Source organism: Aspergillus brunneoviolaceus (genome assembly GCF_003184695.1).
Source record: "Aspergillus brunneoviolaceus CBS 621.78 unplaced genomic scaffold BO95scaffold_5, whole genome shotgun sequence".
NCBI classification, from domain to species: domain Eukaryota; kingdom Fungi; phylum Ascomycota; class Eurotiomycetes; order Eurotiales; family Aspergillaceae; genus Aspergillus; species Aspergillus brunneoviolaceus.
In genome coordinates this window covers 639,855-660,910 of record NW_020290735.1, presented here as the reverse complement: position 1 = coordinate 660,910, position 21,056 = coordinate 639,855, and the positions used below count along the sequence as shown (strand labels likewise).

The following is a 21,056-nucleotide window of genomic DNA, read 5'->3' as shown; positions in this document are numbered from 1 at the left end:
TCAGCTGCTGTGCTGGATCAGGGTAGAATTCAGCCCGGGTTATGTTCTTTGGAGAAGTGAGACCTTGTCTCACGTCACACAATCTTCGTGATGTGCCCACACTCGAATAGTGGCCATACTCAGACTTGACTTTGTGCAACCTCACACAGCCCCACATGGTGACTGATGTAATCGCATCACATTCACAGTCACGGCTCAGTCACATAATGACATCTACGATGATTTGATCAAAAGCATTACCGATGGGTATATGGCAAACGCGAGACTAGGAGACTACTGATAATCATGTAATGTGAAGAAAAGTAGCATACTCATTACATTCCGCGAATAGCTCGACTCGAAACCCTTCAACAACACTAACAAATTCCAAGTGCCGTCCTAAGAATACCCCCATGCAATGCTCATGCACGCATCGCATCCCGAACCAGCTGCTCGGCCTTAGTTTGAAAATCGCAGAAGATATTTATCGCCTGGAAGGAAAATCAGTAAGCAATCTCATGAGTTTCATACATGTTCCAGAGAAACCTACCTGCCCAAGTTTGAGCTGAGCACGGCCTTCTTGGACTCTCGCAAAAGCCAAGCGATACCCGGCTTCATCATTAATGTAAGACGGGTAGGCAAGCTTATCTTGCATGACACCCCTATCCTGGAACAATGACAAGCTTTGCACCTCGTCCACGCCCTTGTGGCTAGACTGCAGCAATTTCAGGTCATCTGGAACCAGGGTGAACGCTGCCACACCGGCCAGCTGCACGATCTCGTCCAACCCGATTGTCGCACATGCCTTGACCTTGGTCGGCAACGACTCTTGCCGATACCACTGCTGGGCCTGAACGCACAATGGTAACAGCGGGTCTGAGCCCTTATAGCTGGGCTCGAAGATAGCTTTGAGCTCATGCACAAAGGGCGAGATGGAGACGCATCCGGCTTCCCCGGCCAGAACAGCCTGCTCCATTGTGAAAACAGTAGTTGCCAAGGTCTGGATGCGTGAGTACCGCAGCTCTCGGCACGCCTGGAGTCCCTCCCAGGTGGCCGCAACCTTCAGCACAAGACGGGAGGGATCGAAGTCAGGATCAATCTCACGGAACAGACAATGCAGTCCTGTCCGTCAAACATAGTCAGCGGCGGCCTAGGTAGTCGATACAAAACTCACTTTTTGCGGCTTCCACGGTCTTGCGCTGGTAGTAGGCGTAGTTAGGGTTGACCATGATGTGGAGGTTTCCCGTCACAAATGGTCGAACATCGATCGCCAGAAGGATAGCCTGGATCTTGCATCAGCGTGTAGCATCAATGACCATTGTTAGATTTACCCCAATCTCGATTGTCAATTCTTCCCGCGTTACATTGGGATATTGTTGATGGAGACTAGCAGCGAGCTCGATCGCTTTGTCGAGAACGACCCGTCTACCTTCCTTGGCGAGCTCCGTATAGTATTCATACTATGTTTCGATCTTCAGTATGTTAGGAACATATGGTTATGGCGCCAGGCATTACCTGATTTGACGTGCAATCAATGCATCGCTCAACCTCTTTTGCTACTACATAAAGTTCAACCACCGTTCTCTATCACAGCATCATCGGGAGACCCATACCAGTCACATCGAACGTATCCAGATCTACCTGTGTTCTCGCACGCAGGTAGTCAAGTAAATTAATCTGAGAGTTCTGCATCTTGGCCTTGAGAGAGGGCGAACAGCGCAGTTCAGACAAGTACGTGAATTATTGCTGTTTGTTGGTGCTTTGAACCCTCAATTCGACGGGAACGACAGTCGATCCCTAAATATAGAATCTTCACGACTGAAACAGCCTGGTAGATCAATGTGAGATTCCTAGCTATCAGCCAATTAGTGCACTGTAGTCGAATGCAGCTTCACCCAAGGTAACACCGCTTCGAACTTCGTCACCGATCAATCTCATCGTCTGCACGCCCAGTCAGCGCCGCAATTGTGGACCCGGAATGGAACTGTACCGAGTATAGCTAGGCCTCGGAAGGCTATGGCAGGTTCACGGCGTCCAGAGTAAGCTGCATTGTGAGATGAAAGAGTTGTAGATCGGTTATCAGTGAAATTGAGCTCGCTCCTGGCGCTTAGCGGACTCTGTCCTCCGCAAGCATCATCGTGAACGCTCAAGCATGTTGAAGTGACAGAGAAGACTCATCTCTGTCCTCGTCGTGGCCTCTCTTGTCCTTGTCTGATTGATCCCTCTGAGCTCTTTTCATTGCTTATTGTATGGTGCAGCAATTCCCAAACATGTTGAACGAAAGCAGGCCTGACCTGAGTCTGGCCCAGCTGCTGGTGCAAAAGGTGCAGCTATATGCAGATGATATTGCTCTCGAGCATGGTGAACATCGCATGACCTTTCAACAACTGCACCAAAAGGCGCTGAGTATTGTGCTTGAGCTCGAGAGGCTCGGGGTCACAAAAGAGCAACCGATTGGAATTCTAATATCGAGAGGGATAAACCATATCTTGGCCCAAGTGGCGGTGGTGTATGCCGGTGCAACCTGTGTTCCTTTGGACATTGACCTTCCGGATGACCATCTCGAACGACTCTTGCTTCATCTGGGGGCTTCTCTAGTATTATCGGACAGCTCCAACTCACATCGACTACCGAACCTGCAACATCTGGTTGTGAATTGGGAGCCTGTTGAGCGAGAAGAGGTTGATCACCTTGTGGTGTCGGACAATTCTCCCTCCTGTTGCTCACATATTCTCCACACCTCCGGGTCTACCGGCCAGCCCAAGGCCGTGCGAGTGCTCGCAGCCGGACTAATCAACCTCGTCTTCAACGAATTCGCCCCAATTCATCGTGGTCACCGCGTGGCTCACGTCTGCAATGTGGGATTCGATGTATCGCTGTGGGAGATATGGTCTGCGCTTTTGCACGGAGGGACAGTGATTGTCTTCCAACGAGAGGAGTTCCTGGATCCCATCATCTTTGAACGCCGACTCCAAGTCGACCACATCGATGTGATGTGGCAGACCACTTCCCTGCTCGCCACTATTGCCCATACCTGTCCTCATGCCTACTCCCATGTAGATAGCCTGTTGACAGGTGGAGAGGCTATCCATGTCCCCACCATCCGAACCATCTTCGCCAACGGTCCGCCCCGCAAGCTATTCAACGTCTACGGGCCGACGGAGCTGTCAGTCTTCACGACCTACCACCTGGTAACTTCCCAAGACATCGAGCGTGGGGAGATTCCGATTGGGAGATCCCTCAGCGGATACGACGCCTTTGTAGTCGACGAGAATCTCCACCCTGTGACTCAAGGCAGCGTGGGAGAGTTGCTAGTGGGTGGCACTGGTGTCGCAGGGGGGTATTTCGAACAGCCCGAGAAGACAGCAAAGGTGTTTGTGGCTGCTCCTCACCTCCAGGACAACTGCCAAATAGCCCCGGGATTGTTCTACCGAACAGGCGACCTTGTGCGACGGACTGAATCCGGGGATATCGTCTATCTTGGCCGTCGCGACAACGAAGTGAAGATTCGCGGGCAACGAGTCGATCTTGGTGCCATCGAAAAGGCTCTGTTGTCGACCCAGCTCGTGGTCCGCGCCGTGGCGCTGAGGATAACACTAGATGAGCTGGATGGAGGATCCGCCTTGCTCGTCTGCGTGATCCCCTTTTCTCCGAAGATTACTGCCCACGCCATTCGTCAGCTATACATCAAACAGGCGCCGCATCTGATGGTGCCTCGGATCCAGGTGGTCGAGGAGATCGCTCTCACTGGGAGTGGGAAGGTCGATCGCAAAGCCTTGGCCAGCCACTACCTGCAGAGTCTGGCACAGACATCATCGAGGGAGAGTGAAGTCAATGGCACCGAAAATGTGGAGGCTAAACTACGAGCCCTATGGCAGGAGCTACTGGGCCTTCCCAACGCCACTTTCCACGACGAGGATGATTTCTTCATTCTCGGCGGGACTTCGCTTCACGCGGCACTTTTTGTTTCTCGTCTTCGACATATCTTTCGTCGCGAGATCCGCGTCTCAGAGTTGTTTGAGAATTCTTCTTTCCGGGCGATGTGTTCATTGCTTCGAGCCAGCGACACGCCAGCCCTAACGGAGCGCAAAACCTCCGCGCAGGAAGAATGGCAACGCGACTGTCGCCTGGGACTTGACCTTCATCCCCTATCACGCTCAATCCCCGACTGGCGCAATTCTTCCGAGGGCGTCGTCTTCCTGACCGGCGCCACAGGGTTTGTAGGAGCCTTCGTTCTCGCCGGACTTCTCGCACTCCCCGAGGTGGAAACGGTGGTGTGTCTGGTGCGCTCCACCGACGCCCAGCACGCCCACCGCCGCATCCGCAAATCCTTGTTGAAATATAGCCTCATGCTAACACCTGCTCAAGAAGCACGGATTATCGCGATGGCCGGGGATATCTCCCAGGAGGATCTGGGATTGACCCCGCAGCAATATTCGTGGCTCTCGCACTGGGCGAGCGTGGTGTTTCATCTCGGGGCGCACGTCAACTTCGTGCAACCGTACTCAAGCCACCGTGCGGCAAACGTGCTGGGTACGCTGCACATGATCCGATTTGCGAACAGCGGCCGCACCAAGGCGCTGCACTACACGTCGAGTATCAGCGCGTACGGACCCACGGGCGTAGTGAACGGCCACACGCATCTGGCGGAAAAGGAGCAGCCCGCCGCACACCTGTCAGCGCTTCCTTTTGCTATGGGCTATGCGCAAAGTCAGATGGTCGCGGAGACTATCGCCTGGAATGCGATCTCCCAAGGCCTACCCATCACTATCTACCGGCTCGGGTTCGTGCTGGGGCACAGTGAGACGGGCACAATGAACCCGGACGACTTCCTGACGCGGGTGATTGCTGCCAGCCTGCAATGCGGCTGCTATCCGCTGCTTCCAGGTCATCGCGAGGATATTGTCCCGGTCGACTGGGTGGCGTCAACGCTGTTGCACATCGCCTCTAGCTCGGAGCATGCCTGCCAGGCGTATAATGTTGTCCATCCGACGACCGGTTCGAGTGTAGAGCTCTCGACGATCTTCACTCTGCTAAACCAGGTACGCGGGAAGACGCCCCTGCGTGCTGTGCCTTATTCCGAATGGGTCGGGATCCTGTCGCAGACCCACGAAAGTCCGCTTCAATCCCTACTGCCGTTGTTGGAGGAGAAGGTCTGGGAAGGACGCAGTATTTGGGAGATGCAGCAGGGGATGCCCGAATTCGGGACGGACAATCTGTGTAGAGCCCTAGCTGATGCTCCGCAGCTGCTGGAATGTCCCTCGCCTACGTCTCTGGTGGTGCGATACAGTCCCCACTGGCTGAGGGGTGATGTTTCGAACGTGTCCTCTATTTAGTTATCATTGCCTGTGTAGTAGATTGTCAAATAATTCTCGAGTTCATTCACTGTCTACATTCCACCTCAGCATGTCCCTCTTTCTATACAAGCACCCCTTATAGGGATTCTCCTCATCCATCTCCTCCTCTTCGGCCGTGACCAACACCCTCCGCACCCGACAAAGACTTCCAAACGCGATTGAATAAGGAGGGACGTCCCTCGTCACTACAGACCCGGCTCCGATCGTGGAGCCCTGCCCGATCGTGACACCCGGAAGAATGACCGTATTCGCGCCGATCCAGCAATCATCCCCAATGAAAACCGGATGACCGAACTCGACCCCTCTCCGTCGGGAGAGGACACTGGGGTCGTGACTGGCGGCGATGATGCTGACGTTCGAGGCGATCTGGACGCGATCCCCGATGACGACCAGGCTGGTGTCGAGGACGGTGAGTCTGGAGGTATCAGCCTTTGAAGCCGTCTTCATTCCGGGGATATCCACCCTCCATTTCAATACAGCACAACTTTACCCACGGGGTAGAAGAGAGTAAAGAGCATCAACTTACCCAAAATTCACAAACACCTCCCTCCCGAAGGAGATATTGCACCCGTAATCCGGGCGGAAGGGCGGCTCGACGAAGGTCTTGTCCCCTGCTTTGCCGACCAACTTGCGTAGCAGGTCTAGCCTCACTTCTCCGACTTTGTCAAAGGGCACGGTCGTGGTGTCAAGGCTGTTGTAAACGGCGGTCAGGCCGCGGGCGAGATGGCGGGCTTCCAGGAGGGCGGGGACGGTGGGGTCGTACCTTTTTCACTGCTGTTAGCTTTTATTTTACTGGATAGAGGATAGGCAAGGAGGAGGGCATACATCATTCCCGAGATCATCTTCTCATACTCTTCCCCCGACGGAGTGCCGTTGAGGTCCTGCGCCAGGGCGAGAATCTCCGGGCGCCTGGCGGGGGCGGCGAGGCTGTAGTTTGGTGGGGTTGGCATTTTGGATATTCGATCTTTGAAGTCAATATGATTACCTTGGTCTGACTCGTTTCTTGACGGAATTATATCGGAGTGGGTGGTAAAGATATGACGGATCGAGGGGTGTCCACAACGCGTTTAGTAAAGGGGTGAATACAGCAGTGGGACAAGTGCAGCACGCCATCAACTCCACGAGTACCTATTAAACTTCAGTTATCAGACACTTTTCAAAGGCTATTGTATTGACGTGTTCGGGACCAGGATCCCCTGGATCCTGCCTGCAGCATAAGATGATGCTGGATGCATGGCGCCTTATCGATTGGCTCTGGCGCGCCAATTCGAAACCCTATGCAGGGATGGCTCATTGTGGATGCCTGCCGCCGGCAAACATTTCCCCAGAATGCAATTCTTCAGCATCGTGGTGCAGCAGATAGACAAGGCAATTGACATTTGCACGGCAGACTGCAGGACTGACCCACTGTAGCAACACATACGATGTGAAGCTCAAACAAGGTTGGACTCATGTAAGGGTTCAGGGGCAGATGTAGCGGGTAGGAACAAGTCTTGACATCGGGAGGATATTTGATGGAATGCACCTGTACCGACTGTCGATTGTACCTCTATGTAAACAACTCAAGGTATCAACCCCCAGAATTCACTTCACGCGACCAAGTCAACATGACACACCCCCACCACCACATCATCCAACTCCCTACCACCCCCAAAGTAAATCCATCCAGCATCGACCCCACCACCATCGCCCAGGAATGGCTCGCCAAACTAAACACCCACCTGACCGGCAGCACCTCCATTCCTCTTTCCAGCCTCTTCCATGAAGACAGCTGGTGGCGCGACATGCTCGCCCTGGACTGGGATTTCCACACCATCCGAGGCTATCCCAACATCCAAAGCTACCTCGCGCAGCACCTTCCCCGTGTGCAACTGCAGAATGCGCGTCTTCACGATGAGGAAGAAATAAAACCTGCCACCGACACCCCGTCTCCCGGACTGACATGGATAACGGCGATGTTCGGCTTCGAGACTCGCTTCGGTCACGGACGCGGGGTGTTCTACCTGACTCCGACCGAGGAGGGAGGGTGGAAAGCCTACTCCGTGTATACTGCGTTGCAGGAGCTGCACGAAGCGGAAGAGAAGGTAGGGCTGCGACGGCCACACGGCACGATCGAGTCGATGCCGGGTGGAGTTGCGCAGGGGAACTGGTTGGAGAGAAGGGAGCGCGACAAGGAGTTTGTAGACACTGATCCCACGGTGTTGATCGTCGGTGCCGGTCAGAATCCTTTTAGTTCTTGATGTGAATCGCATGCTGAACCCTTCCTTTCAGGCCAGGCAGGACTCAATCTAGCGGTTCGTCTGCAGACCCTCGGTCAATCGTGTCTCGTCGTGGAGAAGAACGAGCGCGTGGGAGATAACTGGAGAAAGCGATATCGGGTTTGGACATCCTCTCTTCTCCAGAGGCAATGAACTGGGACGGGCTAATATGACTGCAGACCCTCATCACCCACGACCACATCGAAACATGCCATCTCGCCCACTTGCCCTTCCCCAAGACCTGGCCCAAGTATCTTCCCAAAGATAAGCTGGCCGACTGGCTGGAATCCTACTCCACGATCATGGAGCTGAACGTGTGGACACAGACTGCAGTCAAGTCGGCTGAGTATGATGAGGCTGCGGGGAACTGGACCGTCTGCCTCGTGCGGGATGGAGTCGAGCGTATTCTACGGCCACGACACATCGCATGGTGCGCAGGACATCTGGGCTTACCCAAGATTCCCAGCTTCCCAGGGCAGGGGGACTTCAAAGGGACGATCTACCATGCGAGGCAGCACGTCGACGCCAGAGAATTGGCCCCGCAAGGCAAGAAGGTGGTGGTAGTCGGGACCGGGAATAGTGGCCACGACATTGCGCAGGACTTCTACCAACAGGGAGCAGTCGTGACGATGCTCCAGCGGGGTCCGACGTATGTCCTCACCGAGGAACATGGATTGCCTTTAATCCCAGAGAATCATGGCATCGACAATGACAATCGGTAAGATTGCCCTCTCACGCCCCCTTTCATTCTTCTACCCGCAGCCCTAACAGCCACGCAGCCCTCCCCTCGACACGCAAGATATCCTCTCAGAAAGCCTGCCCTGGCCCGTCACCCTCGCCCTCTGCGTCGACCTCACCAAGCGCATCTCCGCCACTGATTCTGCCGTTCTCGAGGGCCTCCGGTCCATTGGTTTCCAACTAGATTTCGGCCTCGACGGCGCCGGACTGTTACGCTCGCTGGTCTCCCGCGGCGGAGGATACTACATCGACTTCGGCTGCAGCCAGCTGCTGATCGACCGCAAAATACAGCTGCATTCGTGTGCGGGCGGTATTGCCTCTTTCGACCAAGGGGGTCTTCACCTCGCCGACGGCACTTATCTGGCTGCAGGCATCGTGGTGCTGGCGACGGGGTACGCCAACATGCGCGACTCGGTACGCCACACGCTAGGGCCGGAGGTGGCCGACCAATGCAAGGACGTATGGGATCTGGACGAGGAGGGGGAGATACAGACGGTGCGTACAGCAGCAGCGGCAGCAGCATCACCCACATCCCTCCTTACATCACCTCGCAGACCAGAAATTCCCGGACTGACCGAATCCCCGAATAGATCTGGAGACCGAGCGGACATCCCCATCTGTGGCTCATGGGCGGAAGCCTATCGCTGTGTCGCATTTATTCCCGCTTCGTTGCACTGCAGATTGCCGCCGCGGAGCTGGGGCTGATGGCGCAGTGAGGGTGCATCCTTGGACCTTGCTTTGGCGTGACACGAGGGCCGTCTGTGCTTTTTCTTTGTCTGGCGGAGGCCAATCAATCGCCTTTCGCAATAAGAGCCATCGATTCTGCATCGCCATAGGCCGGTCGATTAGAGGATTGAGTGATTTGGGCGTACGGATTCGTATACTAGTGGGGGAATGAGGGTTCTTGCTGGTGTCGTAGCTGAGCTGACTGTCGGAAGGTACTAGAATGATATTCGAGAGTGTCGTGACTGGAATTTAACTACTCGTAGTCGCTCGAATCTTTCCTCACACGATTAGACTAGAGAATCAATGCCCCTCGATCATAGACCTGATTGACTGTCGGCATGACCTCGAAGATCATCCCGGCGAAGCCCATCGGCTACGGGTGGCGATCCTCGCGCCTGTTCATCGTGGCAGTCATCTCTCTCGCCATGTTCACTGGTAAGCAGCCCTTCATCTCTCCTCGCGCCCTCTAATCGAATCAACAGACACCTTCCTTTTCAGCTTCATCATCCCCATCCTACCCGACATCCTGCAAGACAGACTTCAAAAACCTCCCTCGCACACGCAGCTTCTTACTTCTATCCTTCTGTCCTTAAACGCACTGGTCTCGATTCTCATCGCCCCGTTCACCGGCCATTTAGCGGATGGCTCCAAGTCGAAGAACCAATGGATGGTGATCTCATGGGTGACCAACGCAGTCGGTACAGCCATCACAGCATGGAGCACGACAGTAGCCGTCCTCTTCATCGGCCGACTCATCCAAACCCTGGCCGGGTCAGTGATCTGGATCGTCGGCATGGCCATTCTGGGGGATACAGTGGGCGCCAAACACCTGGCCAAAGCCCTGGGCTTGGCCATGCTGTTCGTGTCCGCGGGGTTACTCAGTGGCCCGGCTGTGTCGGGGTCTCTCTACCAGTCCGTGTCCTACTCGATGACCTGGGCGAGTGCATTCACCGTGATACTCGTGGGGACTGTCCTACAGCTTCTGATTGTTGGGACTTTTAACTACGACATGCACATTGAGGACTCCTCCCCGGAAGAATCGCAGATCCGAAACCCGTTACTCTCCTCTGCATCTCACTCCGAGAGCACACAGTACCATACAATCGAAGAACCCACCTCCCTCCCCACCCAGAACGTCTACACCCTCATGCTCCGCAAGAAAAGGGTAGCCACAGCACTAATAGCAGACATCCTCTTCGCGATCATCATCGCCAGCTTCGAGACCACGATCCCGATCCACATCAAGGCCGTCTTCCACTGGGAGTCTCTCCAAGCGGGGCTACTATTCCTGCTTCTGCAGGCCCCATCGATGATCCTCGTCATCCCGGCGGCATGGCTGAAAGACCGGATTGGGATGCGGTACCCCGTGACGATCGGGTTCCTGTGTCTTGCGCCGTCGCTGTGGTTGCTCGGGGTTCCCGGACATGCACGGGACGCTTGGTGGACGGACGACGAGGACACTAACCGGGTGATCTACATCGCCACGCTACTGGCGATCGGAGTCTGGCGGACTCTGCTGTTGGGGTTCGGGGCTGTCGAGGTGTTGCGTAAGTTTCCGGGGGTCGTTTGTCCCACTAAACTGAACCTCGGGCTAATCCTGGACATGTGTAGACGGCGCCAACGAGCTTTCGCATGAGTACCCGGGCATCTTCGGGCCGCACGGCGGGTACTCGCGGTCGTTCTCCATGTCCAATATCAGCTGGAAGCTGGGGATGTTTGTAGGGCCGCTGGTCTCGGGGACCTTGACGGAGAAGATGGGATATTACCAGATGAACTTGGTTCTAGGTATGTTTTCGGGTCTCTGGACGGGCTGGGCTGGTTTGAGTACGGGCTGACACTGGTTCAATTGTGCCAGCTGTGTTGTGTTTGGTGATGGGCGGGGCCACCTTTCTCGCCATAGATTGAAGTAACGATGCTTGAAATGGATACCGAGTGGGTGATAAAAGTAATGTGAGATGATTGTCAGAGATGGTTGGCCGAGAGGAATGGACTGCAGCATGCAGTCGCCGAGGGCTCGGCATTGGGAAGGTGGCTGCATACCTATGCTACTGTAGGGTTAGCATACATGCACGACCTGTAGATGTTGACGTGTTCGCAGGTGTTCATACGTTCTAGATCGATTCTCAATCTGCCTGGGCACATGTCAGCCGGCAGCTCGAGTTTAAATATGTTCAGCTGGCCTGTTTCCATTTCCATCCTAAATCTCACCAGATCTACCATCCATCATCCCAGCCCAACATATCCCTTCTCAGCTAGTCTACGTCCTGAGTATGTCTACGGCAATGAACAATCCCCAGGTGATAGCCTTAGCCGGCGGCAGCGGCGACCTGGGCCACTACCTCCAGGAAGAGCTCATCAAGGATCCGCGCTACAGCGTCGTGATCCTCACGCGGCAGGTAAGTCTTCCAGCTCCCACTCCCCTCACGCCATTGCACCTTTCCACAATCTCCCCACCACGATCCACCGATCAACTCTCAGTCAATCAAGAGACTAACAACACAACAACAAAGACCCACCCTCCCAACCCCATCTCCAACAGAGTAACCACCCAAACAACAGACTACACTCTCCGCTCTCTCCTACACATCCTCCGCACCACGCACACCACAGCGCTAATCTCTCTCCTCCGCTGCCCAGACGAGGACTACCTCCCCGTCCACACCACCCTGCTCAAAGCCTGCCAGCTCACTGAAACCTGCACCCGCTTCATCCCCTCCGAATGGGCCGGGGACATCGAGTCCTTTCCCGCGCTCCCACGGGCATACGGTCGGACTCGTCTTCCGTTCCGGGCGATTCTTGCCCAGCAGGCAGACTCCCAAGCATCTGATGCCCTACCTCACCCCGTGCAGAAAGTAGAGTATACACTGTTGAATCACGGCTGGTGCATGGAATACTTCCTCCTCGCCCACCAGTCCCACCGAAGGTGCATGCCCGGGGAGTTTCCGATCGATCCCGTCGCGTGGAGGTATACCGTCCGCGGGACGGGAGAGGAGGGACAGAGCTGGACGTGTGCGCGTGATATAGCGTGCGCGGTGGGGAGGTTGCTGGCCGCTGAGAGGGGGAGTTGGGTGAGTTGTTTCTTTCTCTTTTCTTCCATCTTTGTTGGTTGTTGTGGAGGGTTATTCTAGTGTGGAGGGTGGTTGATGGAGGAGCGTGAGGGATGAGAGTTAGGGCTGACGTTGTCCTTATCTAGGATCCGGTCACGTACGTGGTCGGGGAGTGGGGGACGTTCAATCAGATGACTTCGCTGTTGGAGAGATTCTATGGTACGTTACACTCTCTCGACTTCAATCTCTGCCTAGGTATATATTCCATGGCATTTCTCTTCGCGGCAAATTAGAGGTAGGAAGAGGTGTGGTTAATAGACGACAGGTCGACCCTTCGTACGAGATTACCGATCGAAGGAGGACATCGAAACCACGATCCAGCAGTACGAGGACCAGCCGGAGAGTCTGGAGCTGGCTATTGCTGAGGCAGAGGAATGGACAATCAGCGGTGCTACTGCCTGTCCGAAGGAGAAGACCCTGCGGCAACGAGAGAGGTTCTTTGCCGGTATGCATTTCACTACTGTGGAAGAGCTGCTGAAGAAGGCAGAGGTGGAAGAGCGGGTATAATAGCATGAAAGCATCAGTGCTGCCTGAACCAAAAGATTCTATTGTACTACATAGCGCACGGAAAATTCTCTGTCAGCCTCATCCTCGTTCACCAGTAGCTGCCACGATCCACGGTCGCAAAGCTGCTCCAGGCTTTCGATGGGGCTCTCCGAATCTATCTCAGTCCCTGGGTGAGGGTCCGGCCGTTCCGGCCCCATTAGGCGCCGTGGGGACGGACTTGCATGTTGGTGAGTTGATGGAATTGGTCTTGACTCGAATCAAAGGTAGTATAAATTGTAGAAGGACTTTTCAGTAAGCTACGTGCAGGGGGAGAGTGTGCATTATTGTGGTGAATTATGTAGAAGCAGCGGCAGGGGCTGGTAGGGTAAGATCCGAGTCAACCCTTCCTTCCCCCATTGAATGAACCACGCATCGCCCCTCATCTCCTCCATCTTCACATCCCATTCTGTTGAGTAATCCACCCAGACAAATCGTCACTGCAGCTACAATGCTCTTATCTCCCTCCCACCCCAGTTTGTCAGCACGACGCAGCATGGATGACGTGATTGCGGGGGGTTTGACGCCATGCAGCCAGGAACCCACCATCGACCCTCATGATACGCTCAGGCCAGAGCTATCGGATCAACCCACGGCCAACGCCATCCAACCTGCAGTTGGTGCCATAGCAAGTGCCGGCATCCGATGTTCGGAGGGCTGCTATAAAGCCAGCCGGCGGGCGACGACAGAACACCTCCATCATCCAGCCCTAACTCCAGCCAACCCACGATCAACCGGCACCATGCCCACCGAATTCATCAGTCTCACTTTCCCCAATCCCTCTACGGAGCTGAAACCCATCCCCAATGCTTCAATTGACCCCGACTTCCTCGTGCGGTACGCCCGATCGCTGGACGACTACGGGTTCAACTACACGCTGGTCCCCTACGACTCCTCGTACTTCGACCCCTTCACGACGGGCGCAACCATCGCAGCAGTAACCAAGAACCTCAAGATCATCATTGCTCTCCGTCCCAACACCCTGTACCCCACCGTCGCTGCCAAAGCGCTGGCGACGCTGGACCAACTCAGCCGAGGCCGGGCGGTGGTGCATCTCATCGCTGGCGGCAGCGACGCCGATCAAGCGCGGGAGGGCGACTTCTTGAGCAAAGAGGAACGCTACGGCCGTCTGGAAGATTACATCCGCATCCTGCGACGGGCGTGGGAGTCGGACGAGCCCTTCGACTGGGAAAGCCCCTACTACACGTTCAAGGGGTTCAGCAACCGGGTGCGGCCCGTGAACGGCACGATTCCGGTGTCGGTGGGCGGCTCGTCCGACGAGGCCTACCGCATCGGAGGCAGCCTGGCCGATATCTTTGGATTATGGGGAGAACCGCTGAAGGAGACGAAGGAGCAGATCGATCGCATCTACGCCGAGACAGACAAGGCCGGCCGCGCGGAGACGGACCGCCCGCGGATCTGGGTGACCTTCCGGCCCATCACGGCGGAGACGGACGAGCTGGCCTGGGCCAAGGCGCACCGGACGCTGGATCTGTTGACCTCGCACCGCCAGAACGGCTTCGGCCGCGTGGCCGCCGATGCGCCGCCGCCGCAGAACGCGGGCTCGCAGCGGTTGCTGGAGATCGCCAAGCGGGGGGACGTCCAGGACCGCGCGCTGTGGTATCCCACCGTCACGGCCACGAATGCGCGCGGCGCCTCCACCGCGCTGGTGGGCTCGCACCAGACCATTGTCGACTCGCTGCTGGACTATGTCAAGTTGGGCGCGGAGCTGATCTCCATCCGCGGGTATGACAACTACAATGATGCCGTGGACTACGGCCGGTATATCCTGCCTCGCGTGCGGGAGGAGTTGGCCAAGGAGCAGGATTAGATGTATACTAGTTCCTTCCCTTATTCCCTGGGTGGCAGATACTCCATAAATAGAACATATGATGCCCACTCCACCTGCCCAAGCCTCTTGGCGCGGGGAATTGAGCGCATTTGAGCTACTTAGGCATTCAGGCATTCAGGCAGTAACACCTGTCAGGCACAATTATCAGTCACGTGACTATACTGCCCTTACAACCGGACACCATTAATCATCAGCATCATTATTGACAAATCTAATTCGAGACGAGACACAATTCTAAGCAGCAGCTACCCACAGCACCCCGTCGTCCACTCCTCCGGCTTGTCCGGCACCACCGGCGCAGCCTCCGCGGCCACCTTCCCCCTCGCCGGCAGCACCACGCGATACTCGCCGCGATCACAGAGCACCTTGCCCACGAACGCCCCCAGAAAGATGGAAATGATCATGTACCCGTTATACGACATGGCGTTCAGCATGATGAGATACGCCAGCCCGAACTGCAGCGTCTGCAGCAGCGCGCGGATGAGCTGCTGCACCGGACTAGCCCGGAAGGTGACCACCAGCGGCCCATCGGCCAGCGTATCGCCGCAGAAGAACTGCGTGCGCTCGCCGGGGGACTGCGTCGCGACGTGTCGCTGGAACTGGCGCTGGAGGTGCTCCTCGTATTGTTTGCTCAGCAGGCGCAGGACGTCGAGGACGACGACCAGGAAGGCCACGCCGATGCAGGAGACGGCGAATTGGCCGGCGGTGGTGATGTGCCAGGTTGAGGAGAGGAAGCCTATTTGAGGGGGTTAGGATTGTGGTTGTTGTGGGGGAGTCGGGGGGGTTGCGACTGAGGGGAACGTACAGGCATCGATGGTGGTCCAGTTCCAGAGCATCTTTATGCGGATTAGTCATTATGTCGATGATGCATGCATACATGCATAATTCATAACCAGGGATAGGGTGGGCATACCGTCACCGAGCAGGCGCTCGAATTGGAGGAACTTGACATGTGCATGTCCATGGTGGTATAAATTTGGGCGTACAGCACACAGTACACGGTGGTCAATGGTGGGTGGAATAACCTCACCCTGAACAGGCACCGGCCGGGCCTTATATGGAGGCGAGAAATGAGCAGATTATCACGCAGGATGCTTGGCAGTGAGCAGATTTCGGTCTTGGCAGGCTCCACCTCGACGGCGGATTGATGGGTTAAAAGACTCCAGATTTCCCTGCACATGGGTCCGCGGTTCATCCATCAGGTACTCCGTACTGCGTACCCAGTCGATCTCATGGGCCATATTCAGGATTTCTCCCAGGATTCCGCCCTCGAGGAGCATTGGGGCTATGTCGCCCGCCAGATCCCCTGCACCAAGGATGCCGGCACCTGTGCCTATCTGGACGCCGTCTACCACGGCCACGACGTCACCATGCTGTACAGCTTCATCCTGTGGGCCGTGATTGTGGGGATCTTGTTTCTGTGGGCGATGAGCGGACGGTTGATCCGCATTGAGCGAATGCCCTCATCCCCCAAGACCACCCCGGGGGCAACGCACACGCAGAGCGCACTGTACCGTCTCTCGAGGACGCTGCAAGCCCTGACTCGCCGCCATCTGCTCCCGGAAGCCCTTCCCCGGGTATTCGGCCACACCACGCGGCTGCAGGTGCTCGTCTTCCTCGTGCTCTCGGGCTACCTGCTGGTCTTCACCCTGGTGGGCATCACCTACAAGACGTGGACGACGCCCATCAGCGGCAGTACGCAGTCCAACATCCGCAGCGGGCTGGGTCCCTGGGCGGACCGCGTGGGTGTGCTGGCGTTTGCCCTCACCCCGCTCTCCATCCTGCTTTCCAGCCGGGAGTCCCTCCTCTCTCTCATCACCGGCATCCCGTACCACCACTTCAACTTCTTGCACCGCTGGCTGGGCTACGTGATCTACGCTCAGTCGGCCCTGCACACCATCGGCTGGACCGTGGTGGAGGGCCGTCTGTACCAGCCGCAGCCCAGCCAGTGGAACAGCTTCATCGCGCAGCCCTACATCATCTGGGGGATCGCGGCGATGATCCTGCTGACCTTTCTGGTGCTGCACAGCACGAAACCCGTGATTCGACTCACGGGGTACGAGTTCTTCCGCAAGGCGCACTACGTCGTGGCGATGGTGTACGTGGGGGCGTGCTGGGCGCACTGGGCGCACCTCTACTGCTGGATGCTGGCCTCGCTGGTTGTCTGGCTGCTGGACCGGGGGGCGCGGCTCATCCGAACATTTCTATTGCACCACCTGGGCGTGCCCTCAACCGCCTCCAGCTGGGGCCTGCACATCCCCCACGCGGCGATGCAGCTGCACGCCAACCCCGCCGACGGCGACATCATCCGGCTGGACTTCCACCACAACCACGACGCCTGGCACATCGGCCAGCACTTCTTCCTGTGCTTTCCGCAGCTAAGCCTCTGGCAAGCGCACCCGCTCACCCCCTGCAGCGTGCCAGACACACTACCGACCGGCCAGCAACACACCTATCTCATCCGCGCGAGGAAAGGGCTGACGCGCGTTCTCGCCGAATCCGCACGCCTACAACCCACGGCTCCAGCAGGGGAAACCAGCACGATGGCAAGTCCGGGCCCGACGACCGCGGTACTCCTCAGCGGACCGTACGGGCAGTCCATCGAGGACCCGTCTATAGGCGGCCTCCCCCGCAGCACCAGCAATCTGCTCTGCATCGCCGGCGGCACAGGCATCACCTTCGTCCTGCCGCCGATCCTGCAGCGCCTCTCGGCCCCCCTCCCCTCCGACCAACAAATCGAACTCATCTGGATCATCCGCCGCAGAGCGGACACACAATGGATTGCCCCGGAGCTGGACATCCTGCACCGCGTGGCGCAGACGTCGCCGGATTCCTTCCGCGTGCGCATCTACGTTACGCGGGATGTGTCAGAAAACGTGCGCAGCAGCGAGACAGAGACAGAAACAGACGAGAAGACACCGTGCTGCGGCTCAACCTTGCCAGCCTCAGACCCCGAACCGGAACCGGGGTTCGCGGTGCATTACACACTGCCCAGAACGTCGGATGCGCAGGCGAGCACGCATCCAGATCTCACGGCCCAGGTGACGCGGTTCCTGGATCGCGTGGTGGACGGTCCGACGAGAGTGTTGGCCAGTGGACCTGCGGGGATCATCACCACGCTGCGCGGGGCGGTGGCAGCGGTTAATCGACCGGGGAAGGTGTGGCGTGGGGAGGAGAGGTGGGATGTCGAGTTGGTGCATGATGATCGGGTGGAATGGTAGTTTTGGGATGTGTATATACTGTCGCAAGGGGGGGGAGGTCTGTAAATAGCAAGGAGCCTGAGGGATGAAGTTGGATTATGAATGTAAGAGATACCCTGTCAGTTCCGTTTCAGATAATGCGGGGGTTTTCAGCTGCAAGTGCAAGAGCTGGTTCTCTTGCGGTTTGACGCCTGCTTTCCATGATATTTGTCCCTCAATTAGGCTGGCAGCTGGCGATTGTGGTGTTGCCTTGTCTTCGCATCGTCCTCTGCATCACGCCGTTGCAGTTCTGAGCATTGTTCAGAGGACCTTCCATGTGGCTTTACCCTCCTAAGCTAGCGTTAGACTGGGGAATATGCTTCATCGAAATGGCCTGATGGTTAGCTCGCTCCTACTAAGAGAGGAATACAACTAGCAACCCATACAGTTAATGCGGAGTTTGCGAGAATCGATGGGTGAGTTGTGGCCTGAGAAAGGGGTAGTCTCACCTGGCCAATATGATCAGGTGAAAACGCTTCTGAACCAAGCCAAGGCTGAGATCGTGTGTCCACTCGCCCTCTCCGAAGAGGACAGAACTGCATGGGAAGAGTCATGGCCGTATCATGGATAATCTACCAAGGGGTATCCGCCCGAAAGGCAAAGCCCGTCGATGCTGGGACCCCGGCGTAGATGCCACCACACAGTAGCCACCGCAAACATATGAAGGATGGTCTGGTCAGGAGGGCCTACGAGATGTGGCGAGTATATAGCCGTGTGAGGACATGCCGTGCCAGAAGAGAAGGCTGACTCCATGGCATTCACTGCGCCAGCGACATCTTCCTCAATCGAACGAGCCTCGCCTGCGGTAAACTGTAACGGGAGCGGTGGGTTGCCAGCAGCCTGGACGCCCGGCAGAGTTGGCCATTACTCTTCTAACTCGAGCATCCTAGATTGGTGGAGCGCCTCTCCGTCGACAAGCATAATCTGAGCCAACATCATCTCGAAACTAGGGGTCTGGCGGAATTCCATGGCTCGGAATAGTCGTTCGTTCTTCCCACACGTGAACCGTCGATACAACGCACTGAGCGACATGTTCAAGTACAGACTCTGGCTGCCGCTTGCTTTTCTGGTTCAAGTTGATCAAAATTTTCCGGGAATGTGGGCGGATCCAAGCCGGTCACAGACAGACCATCATAATCAAGAAAGTACGGCTGACGGGCATGATCGAACAGTGGCAGGATCTCACTTGACTGCCAATCGATAATCGCCGTTACCTCTGATGGCCGTTCAGGGCGTACAAAGATATTCTCATTGTGGAGGTCGGGATGCCACAAGAAAGCAGACGATATCTAGCTGTCCAAAGATAAGAGATACTTGACTACACGCAGGTAGTTACGGAGAGCGGCAATCTTTTTCGTACGAGAAGGGCGATATGTGCCGGGACCATCGAGGGCCAGAGGCGAATGGGGTAGCTGAGTCATGTTCTGTACACAGGCGATCTCGCGATGTCTAACTGCTAACTTGTATTGTTCCACACTGTTCCCTGAAACGAATATGAGTAAGCTATCTCAGAAGGGTTGGGCAGAGCGTCTCACATGGGCCTCGATCGAATTCCAATGCGGCCCGTCCATCATCCAGAAACTCTCGACCTGTTGATGGGCCGACAGCAAAGCGATGCCCTGTGCTTTGAGATCCATTCTCTTTCGTGGGCACGCATGTATCGGGAGAATCCAGATCGGACGAGTAGTATAAACTTCCATATTGGACGAATGATGTGGACATCCAGGCCCTTTGATACTTGGAGATTGACTTTGCGACTTCCAATCTCTCCCTGATGTCTAAACTGGGCCAGATCTTCTTAAGTTGGACGCCTGTAACCATCTCCATTTAGATGTATTCCGCGCCCACGGGATTCTTGTTTGCTTTGGAGCTCCAATCTAGCACTCTGGGTACCGGGGTCCCTAGATGATTTCGGACAAAATCCATGGTGGCCACTTCACTGGCGGTGGTATAATGAGCCCGCCCCGCGCTAGGGGTGGGAATCTTCTCCACCACTTGCGTATCATCTTGCATGGTGAACAGAAACGCCTTGTTGAACATCCCGTCGGGGAACTCTTCGACCCGGGCGCATTCGGTGAGCGTCGAGCCAACGGACTCGGCCGCACGCTTGGCCAATTCATTCATGTTGAAATGGACATCTCGGATAGCCATCTCATGAGCTTCATTCGAAATAAATCGGCCTCTCGTTTACCGGAAAAACTCGGGGTTAGTGTTCCAATCTGTGTGGAGTGGCCGGCTTCGGCTTGCTTTTGTACTCGAAGAACCGTTAGAAGGCCAAGGCATCCCTTGCCGAGTTAAACGAGACGTGAATTTGCGAATCATAAAATCAGCATCATAGATTTGAGTACTATGATCTGACTATATTGGAAATAGCAAGATGCTTGGTGGGATGAACAAATGAAGCAGGGAGTTGGAAATGATTGTTGTTGTTCAGGGTGTTGCTGTACAAGACGTGTTGGGGAAACATTACATAACACGTAGTCACGAGGTTGTAGTTAGTCATCATTTAGTAAGCCAGCTAGTTATTTGCCTTGGTGCTTGGCTCAGTCACATGGCCGTGGGTGGCTTTCAAGTCAATCTCTCCTCACCAACGCTGAGAAGAACAAATGTCGATTGACAGGTGTTGGTTAGATTCGTGACAACATACAGAGTGCACAACAGCCAAGTCAGCTCGGTTTCAGGTGGCGGAGTGTCGGTCGGGCGCGGGGAGGGAAAGGGGGTTATGCAGGACTGCACTGCTGCTTACTAGGTATTCTTATGTAGGTATAGCGTGCTTATGTAGAAAATGTGGACCTTCCTGGCCAGATTGACTACTGTGTATAACTTGGTGAAAGAGCCTATACCCACTGGAACTTGAAATTCAACAGTCACAGTAAGCAGTGGGCTCGAAATTTCAGACTTAGAAGAATATCTCCTTGTATTGTGACAGTCACTAACTGTAGCTGGCAAAACGGGTAGATGAATATTTACCCTGCCTAGCCAGCTAAAGTAGTGTGCAGCTTTTTACGAGTTACTGTGTGACTAAAGGTCCAAACATCAAAACCATGGCCTCGATTACTAGATATACGTATAAAGAGCATGTTCCTAGTTGAGGCTCCTCAACTTGCAAAATATACCATCTGGCAATGGTGGTTTTCCAGCAATATCTAAGGTATTTTACTGGGTTGCATTTGGTTGGCCAGGGAGGGTAGAAGCGGAGCATAGCCCTAAGAACAACCACAAAACCACGTAACTATCATCAAACAGGTGAGGAGCTA

General features: G+C 55.5%; 9 protein-coding genes across 9 annotated transcripts; 5 read left to right on the top strand and 4 right to left on the bottom strand.

Moving 5' to 3' along the window:
- Window positions 1-401: 401 nt before the first annotated feature.
- BO95DRAFT_352595 (aldolase) lies at window positions 402-1,671 on the bottom strand (the record flags this gene model as incomplete). Its single annotated transcript, XM_025582143.1, has 5 exons — window positions 402-470; window positions 530-1,101; window positions 1,154-1,262; window positions 1,311-1,404; window positions 1,571-1,671. The coding sequence occupies 5 exons, from the start codon at window positions 1,669-1,671 to the stop codon at window positions 402-404; spliced, it is 945 nt and encodes a 314-aa protein (XP_025446911.1).
- A 578-nt stretch (window positions 1,672-2,249) lies between these two features.
- Window positions 2,250-5,315, top strand: BO95DRAFT_352785 (acetyl-CoA synthetase-like protein; the record flags this gene model as incomplete). Its single annotated transcript, XM_025582150.1, has 1 exon — window positions 2,250-5,315. One exon carries the CDS (start codon window positions 2,250-2,252, stop codon window positions 5,313-5,315), a length of 3,066 nt encoding a protein of 1,021 aa, XP_025446910.1.
- A 543-nt stretch (window positions 5,316-5,858) lies between these two features.
- Window positions 5,859-6,286, bottom strand: BO95DRAFT_427849 (uncharacterized protein; the record flags this gene model as incomplete). The annotated part of the gene is made up of 2 exons (XM_025584815.1): window positions 5,859-6,099; window positions 6,162-6,286. The coding sequence occupies 2 exons, from the start codon at window positions 6,284-6,286 to the stop codon at window positions 5,859-5,861; spliced, it is 366 nt and encodes a 121-aa protein (XP_025446909.1).
- Window positions 6,287-6,943: 657 nt separating this feature from the next.
- BO95DRAFT_352749 (flavin-containing monooxygenase) lies at window positions 6,944-9,048 on the top strand (the record flags this gene model as incomplete). Its single annotated transcript, XM_025582149.1, has 5 exons — window positions 6,944-7,553; window positions 7,608-7,714; window positions 7,774-8,312; window positions 8,374-8,827; window positions 8,923-9,048. The coding sequence occupies 5 exons, from the start codon at window positions 6,944-6,946 to the stop codon at window positions 9,046-9,048; spliced, it is 1,836 nt and encodes a 611-aa protein (XP_025446908.1).
- A 524-nt stretch (window positions 9,049-9,572) lies between these two features.
- Window positions 9,573-12,654, top strand: BO95DRAFT_325531 (MFS general substrate transporter; the record flags this gene model as incomplete). Its single annotated transcript, XM_025581844.1, has 5 exons — window positions 9,573-10,605; window positions 10,670-10,855; window positions 11,270-11,454; window positions 11,548-12,121; window positions 12,431-12,654. Coding segments are annotated over 5 exons (2,202 nt in total), but the record flags the coding sequence as incomplete, so codon positions are not given.
- Window positions 12,655-13,424: 770 nt separating this feature from the next.
- BO95DRAFT_500861 (LLM class flavin-dependent oxidoreductase) lies at window positions 13,425-14,539 on the top strand (the record flags this gene model as incomplete). The annotated part of the gene is made up of 1 exon (XM_025590986.1): window positions 13,425-14,539. The coding sequence occupies exon 1, from the start codon at window positions 13,451-13,453 to the stop codon at window positions 14,537-14,539; it is 1,089 nt and encodes a 362-aa protein (XP_025446906.1). The 5' UTR covers window positions 13,425-13,450.
- A 202-nt stretch (window positions 14,540-14,741) lies between these two features.
- BO95DRAFT_470551 (copper transporter family protein) lies at window positions 14,742-15,539 on the bottom strand. The gene is made up of 2 exons (XM_025589526.1): window positions 15,366-15,539; window positions 14,742-15,296 (listed from the first exon to the last, which is right to left on the bottom strand). The coding sequence occupies exons 1-2, from the start codon at window positions 15,394-15,396 to the stop codon at window positions 14,806-14,808; spliced, it is 522 nt and encodes a 173-aa protein (XP_025446905.1). The 5' UTR covers window positions 15,397-15,539; the 3' UTR covers window positions 14,742-14,805.
- Window positions 15,540-15,762: 223 nt separating this feature from the next.
- On the top strand, window positions 15,763-18,162 carry BO95DRAFT_438733 (ferric reductase family protein). The gene has a single exon (XM_025585586.1). It carries the CDS (start codon window positions 15,793-15,795, stop codon window positions 17,779-17,781), a length of 1,989 nt encoding a protein of 662 aa, XP_025446904.1. The 5' UTR covers window positions 15,763-15,792; the 3' UTR covers window positions 17,782-18,162.
- On the bottom strand, window positions 18,141-19,950 carry BO95DRAFT_449732 (uncharacterized protein; the record flags this gene model as incomplete). Its single annotated transcript, XM_025587963.1, has 7 exons — window positions 18,141-18,335; window positions 18,562-18,639; window positions 18,715-18,789; window positions 18,846-19,088; window positions 19,122-19,282; window positions 19,335-19,620; window positions 19,648-19,950. The coding sequence occupies 7 exons, from the start codon at window positions 19,948-19,950 to the stop codon at window positions 18,141-18,143; spliced, it is 1,341 nt and encodes a 446-aa protein (XP_025446903.1).
- Window positions 19,951-21,056: the final 1,106 nt, after the last annotated feature.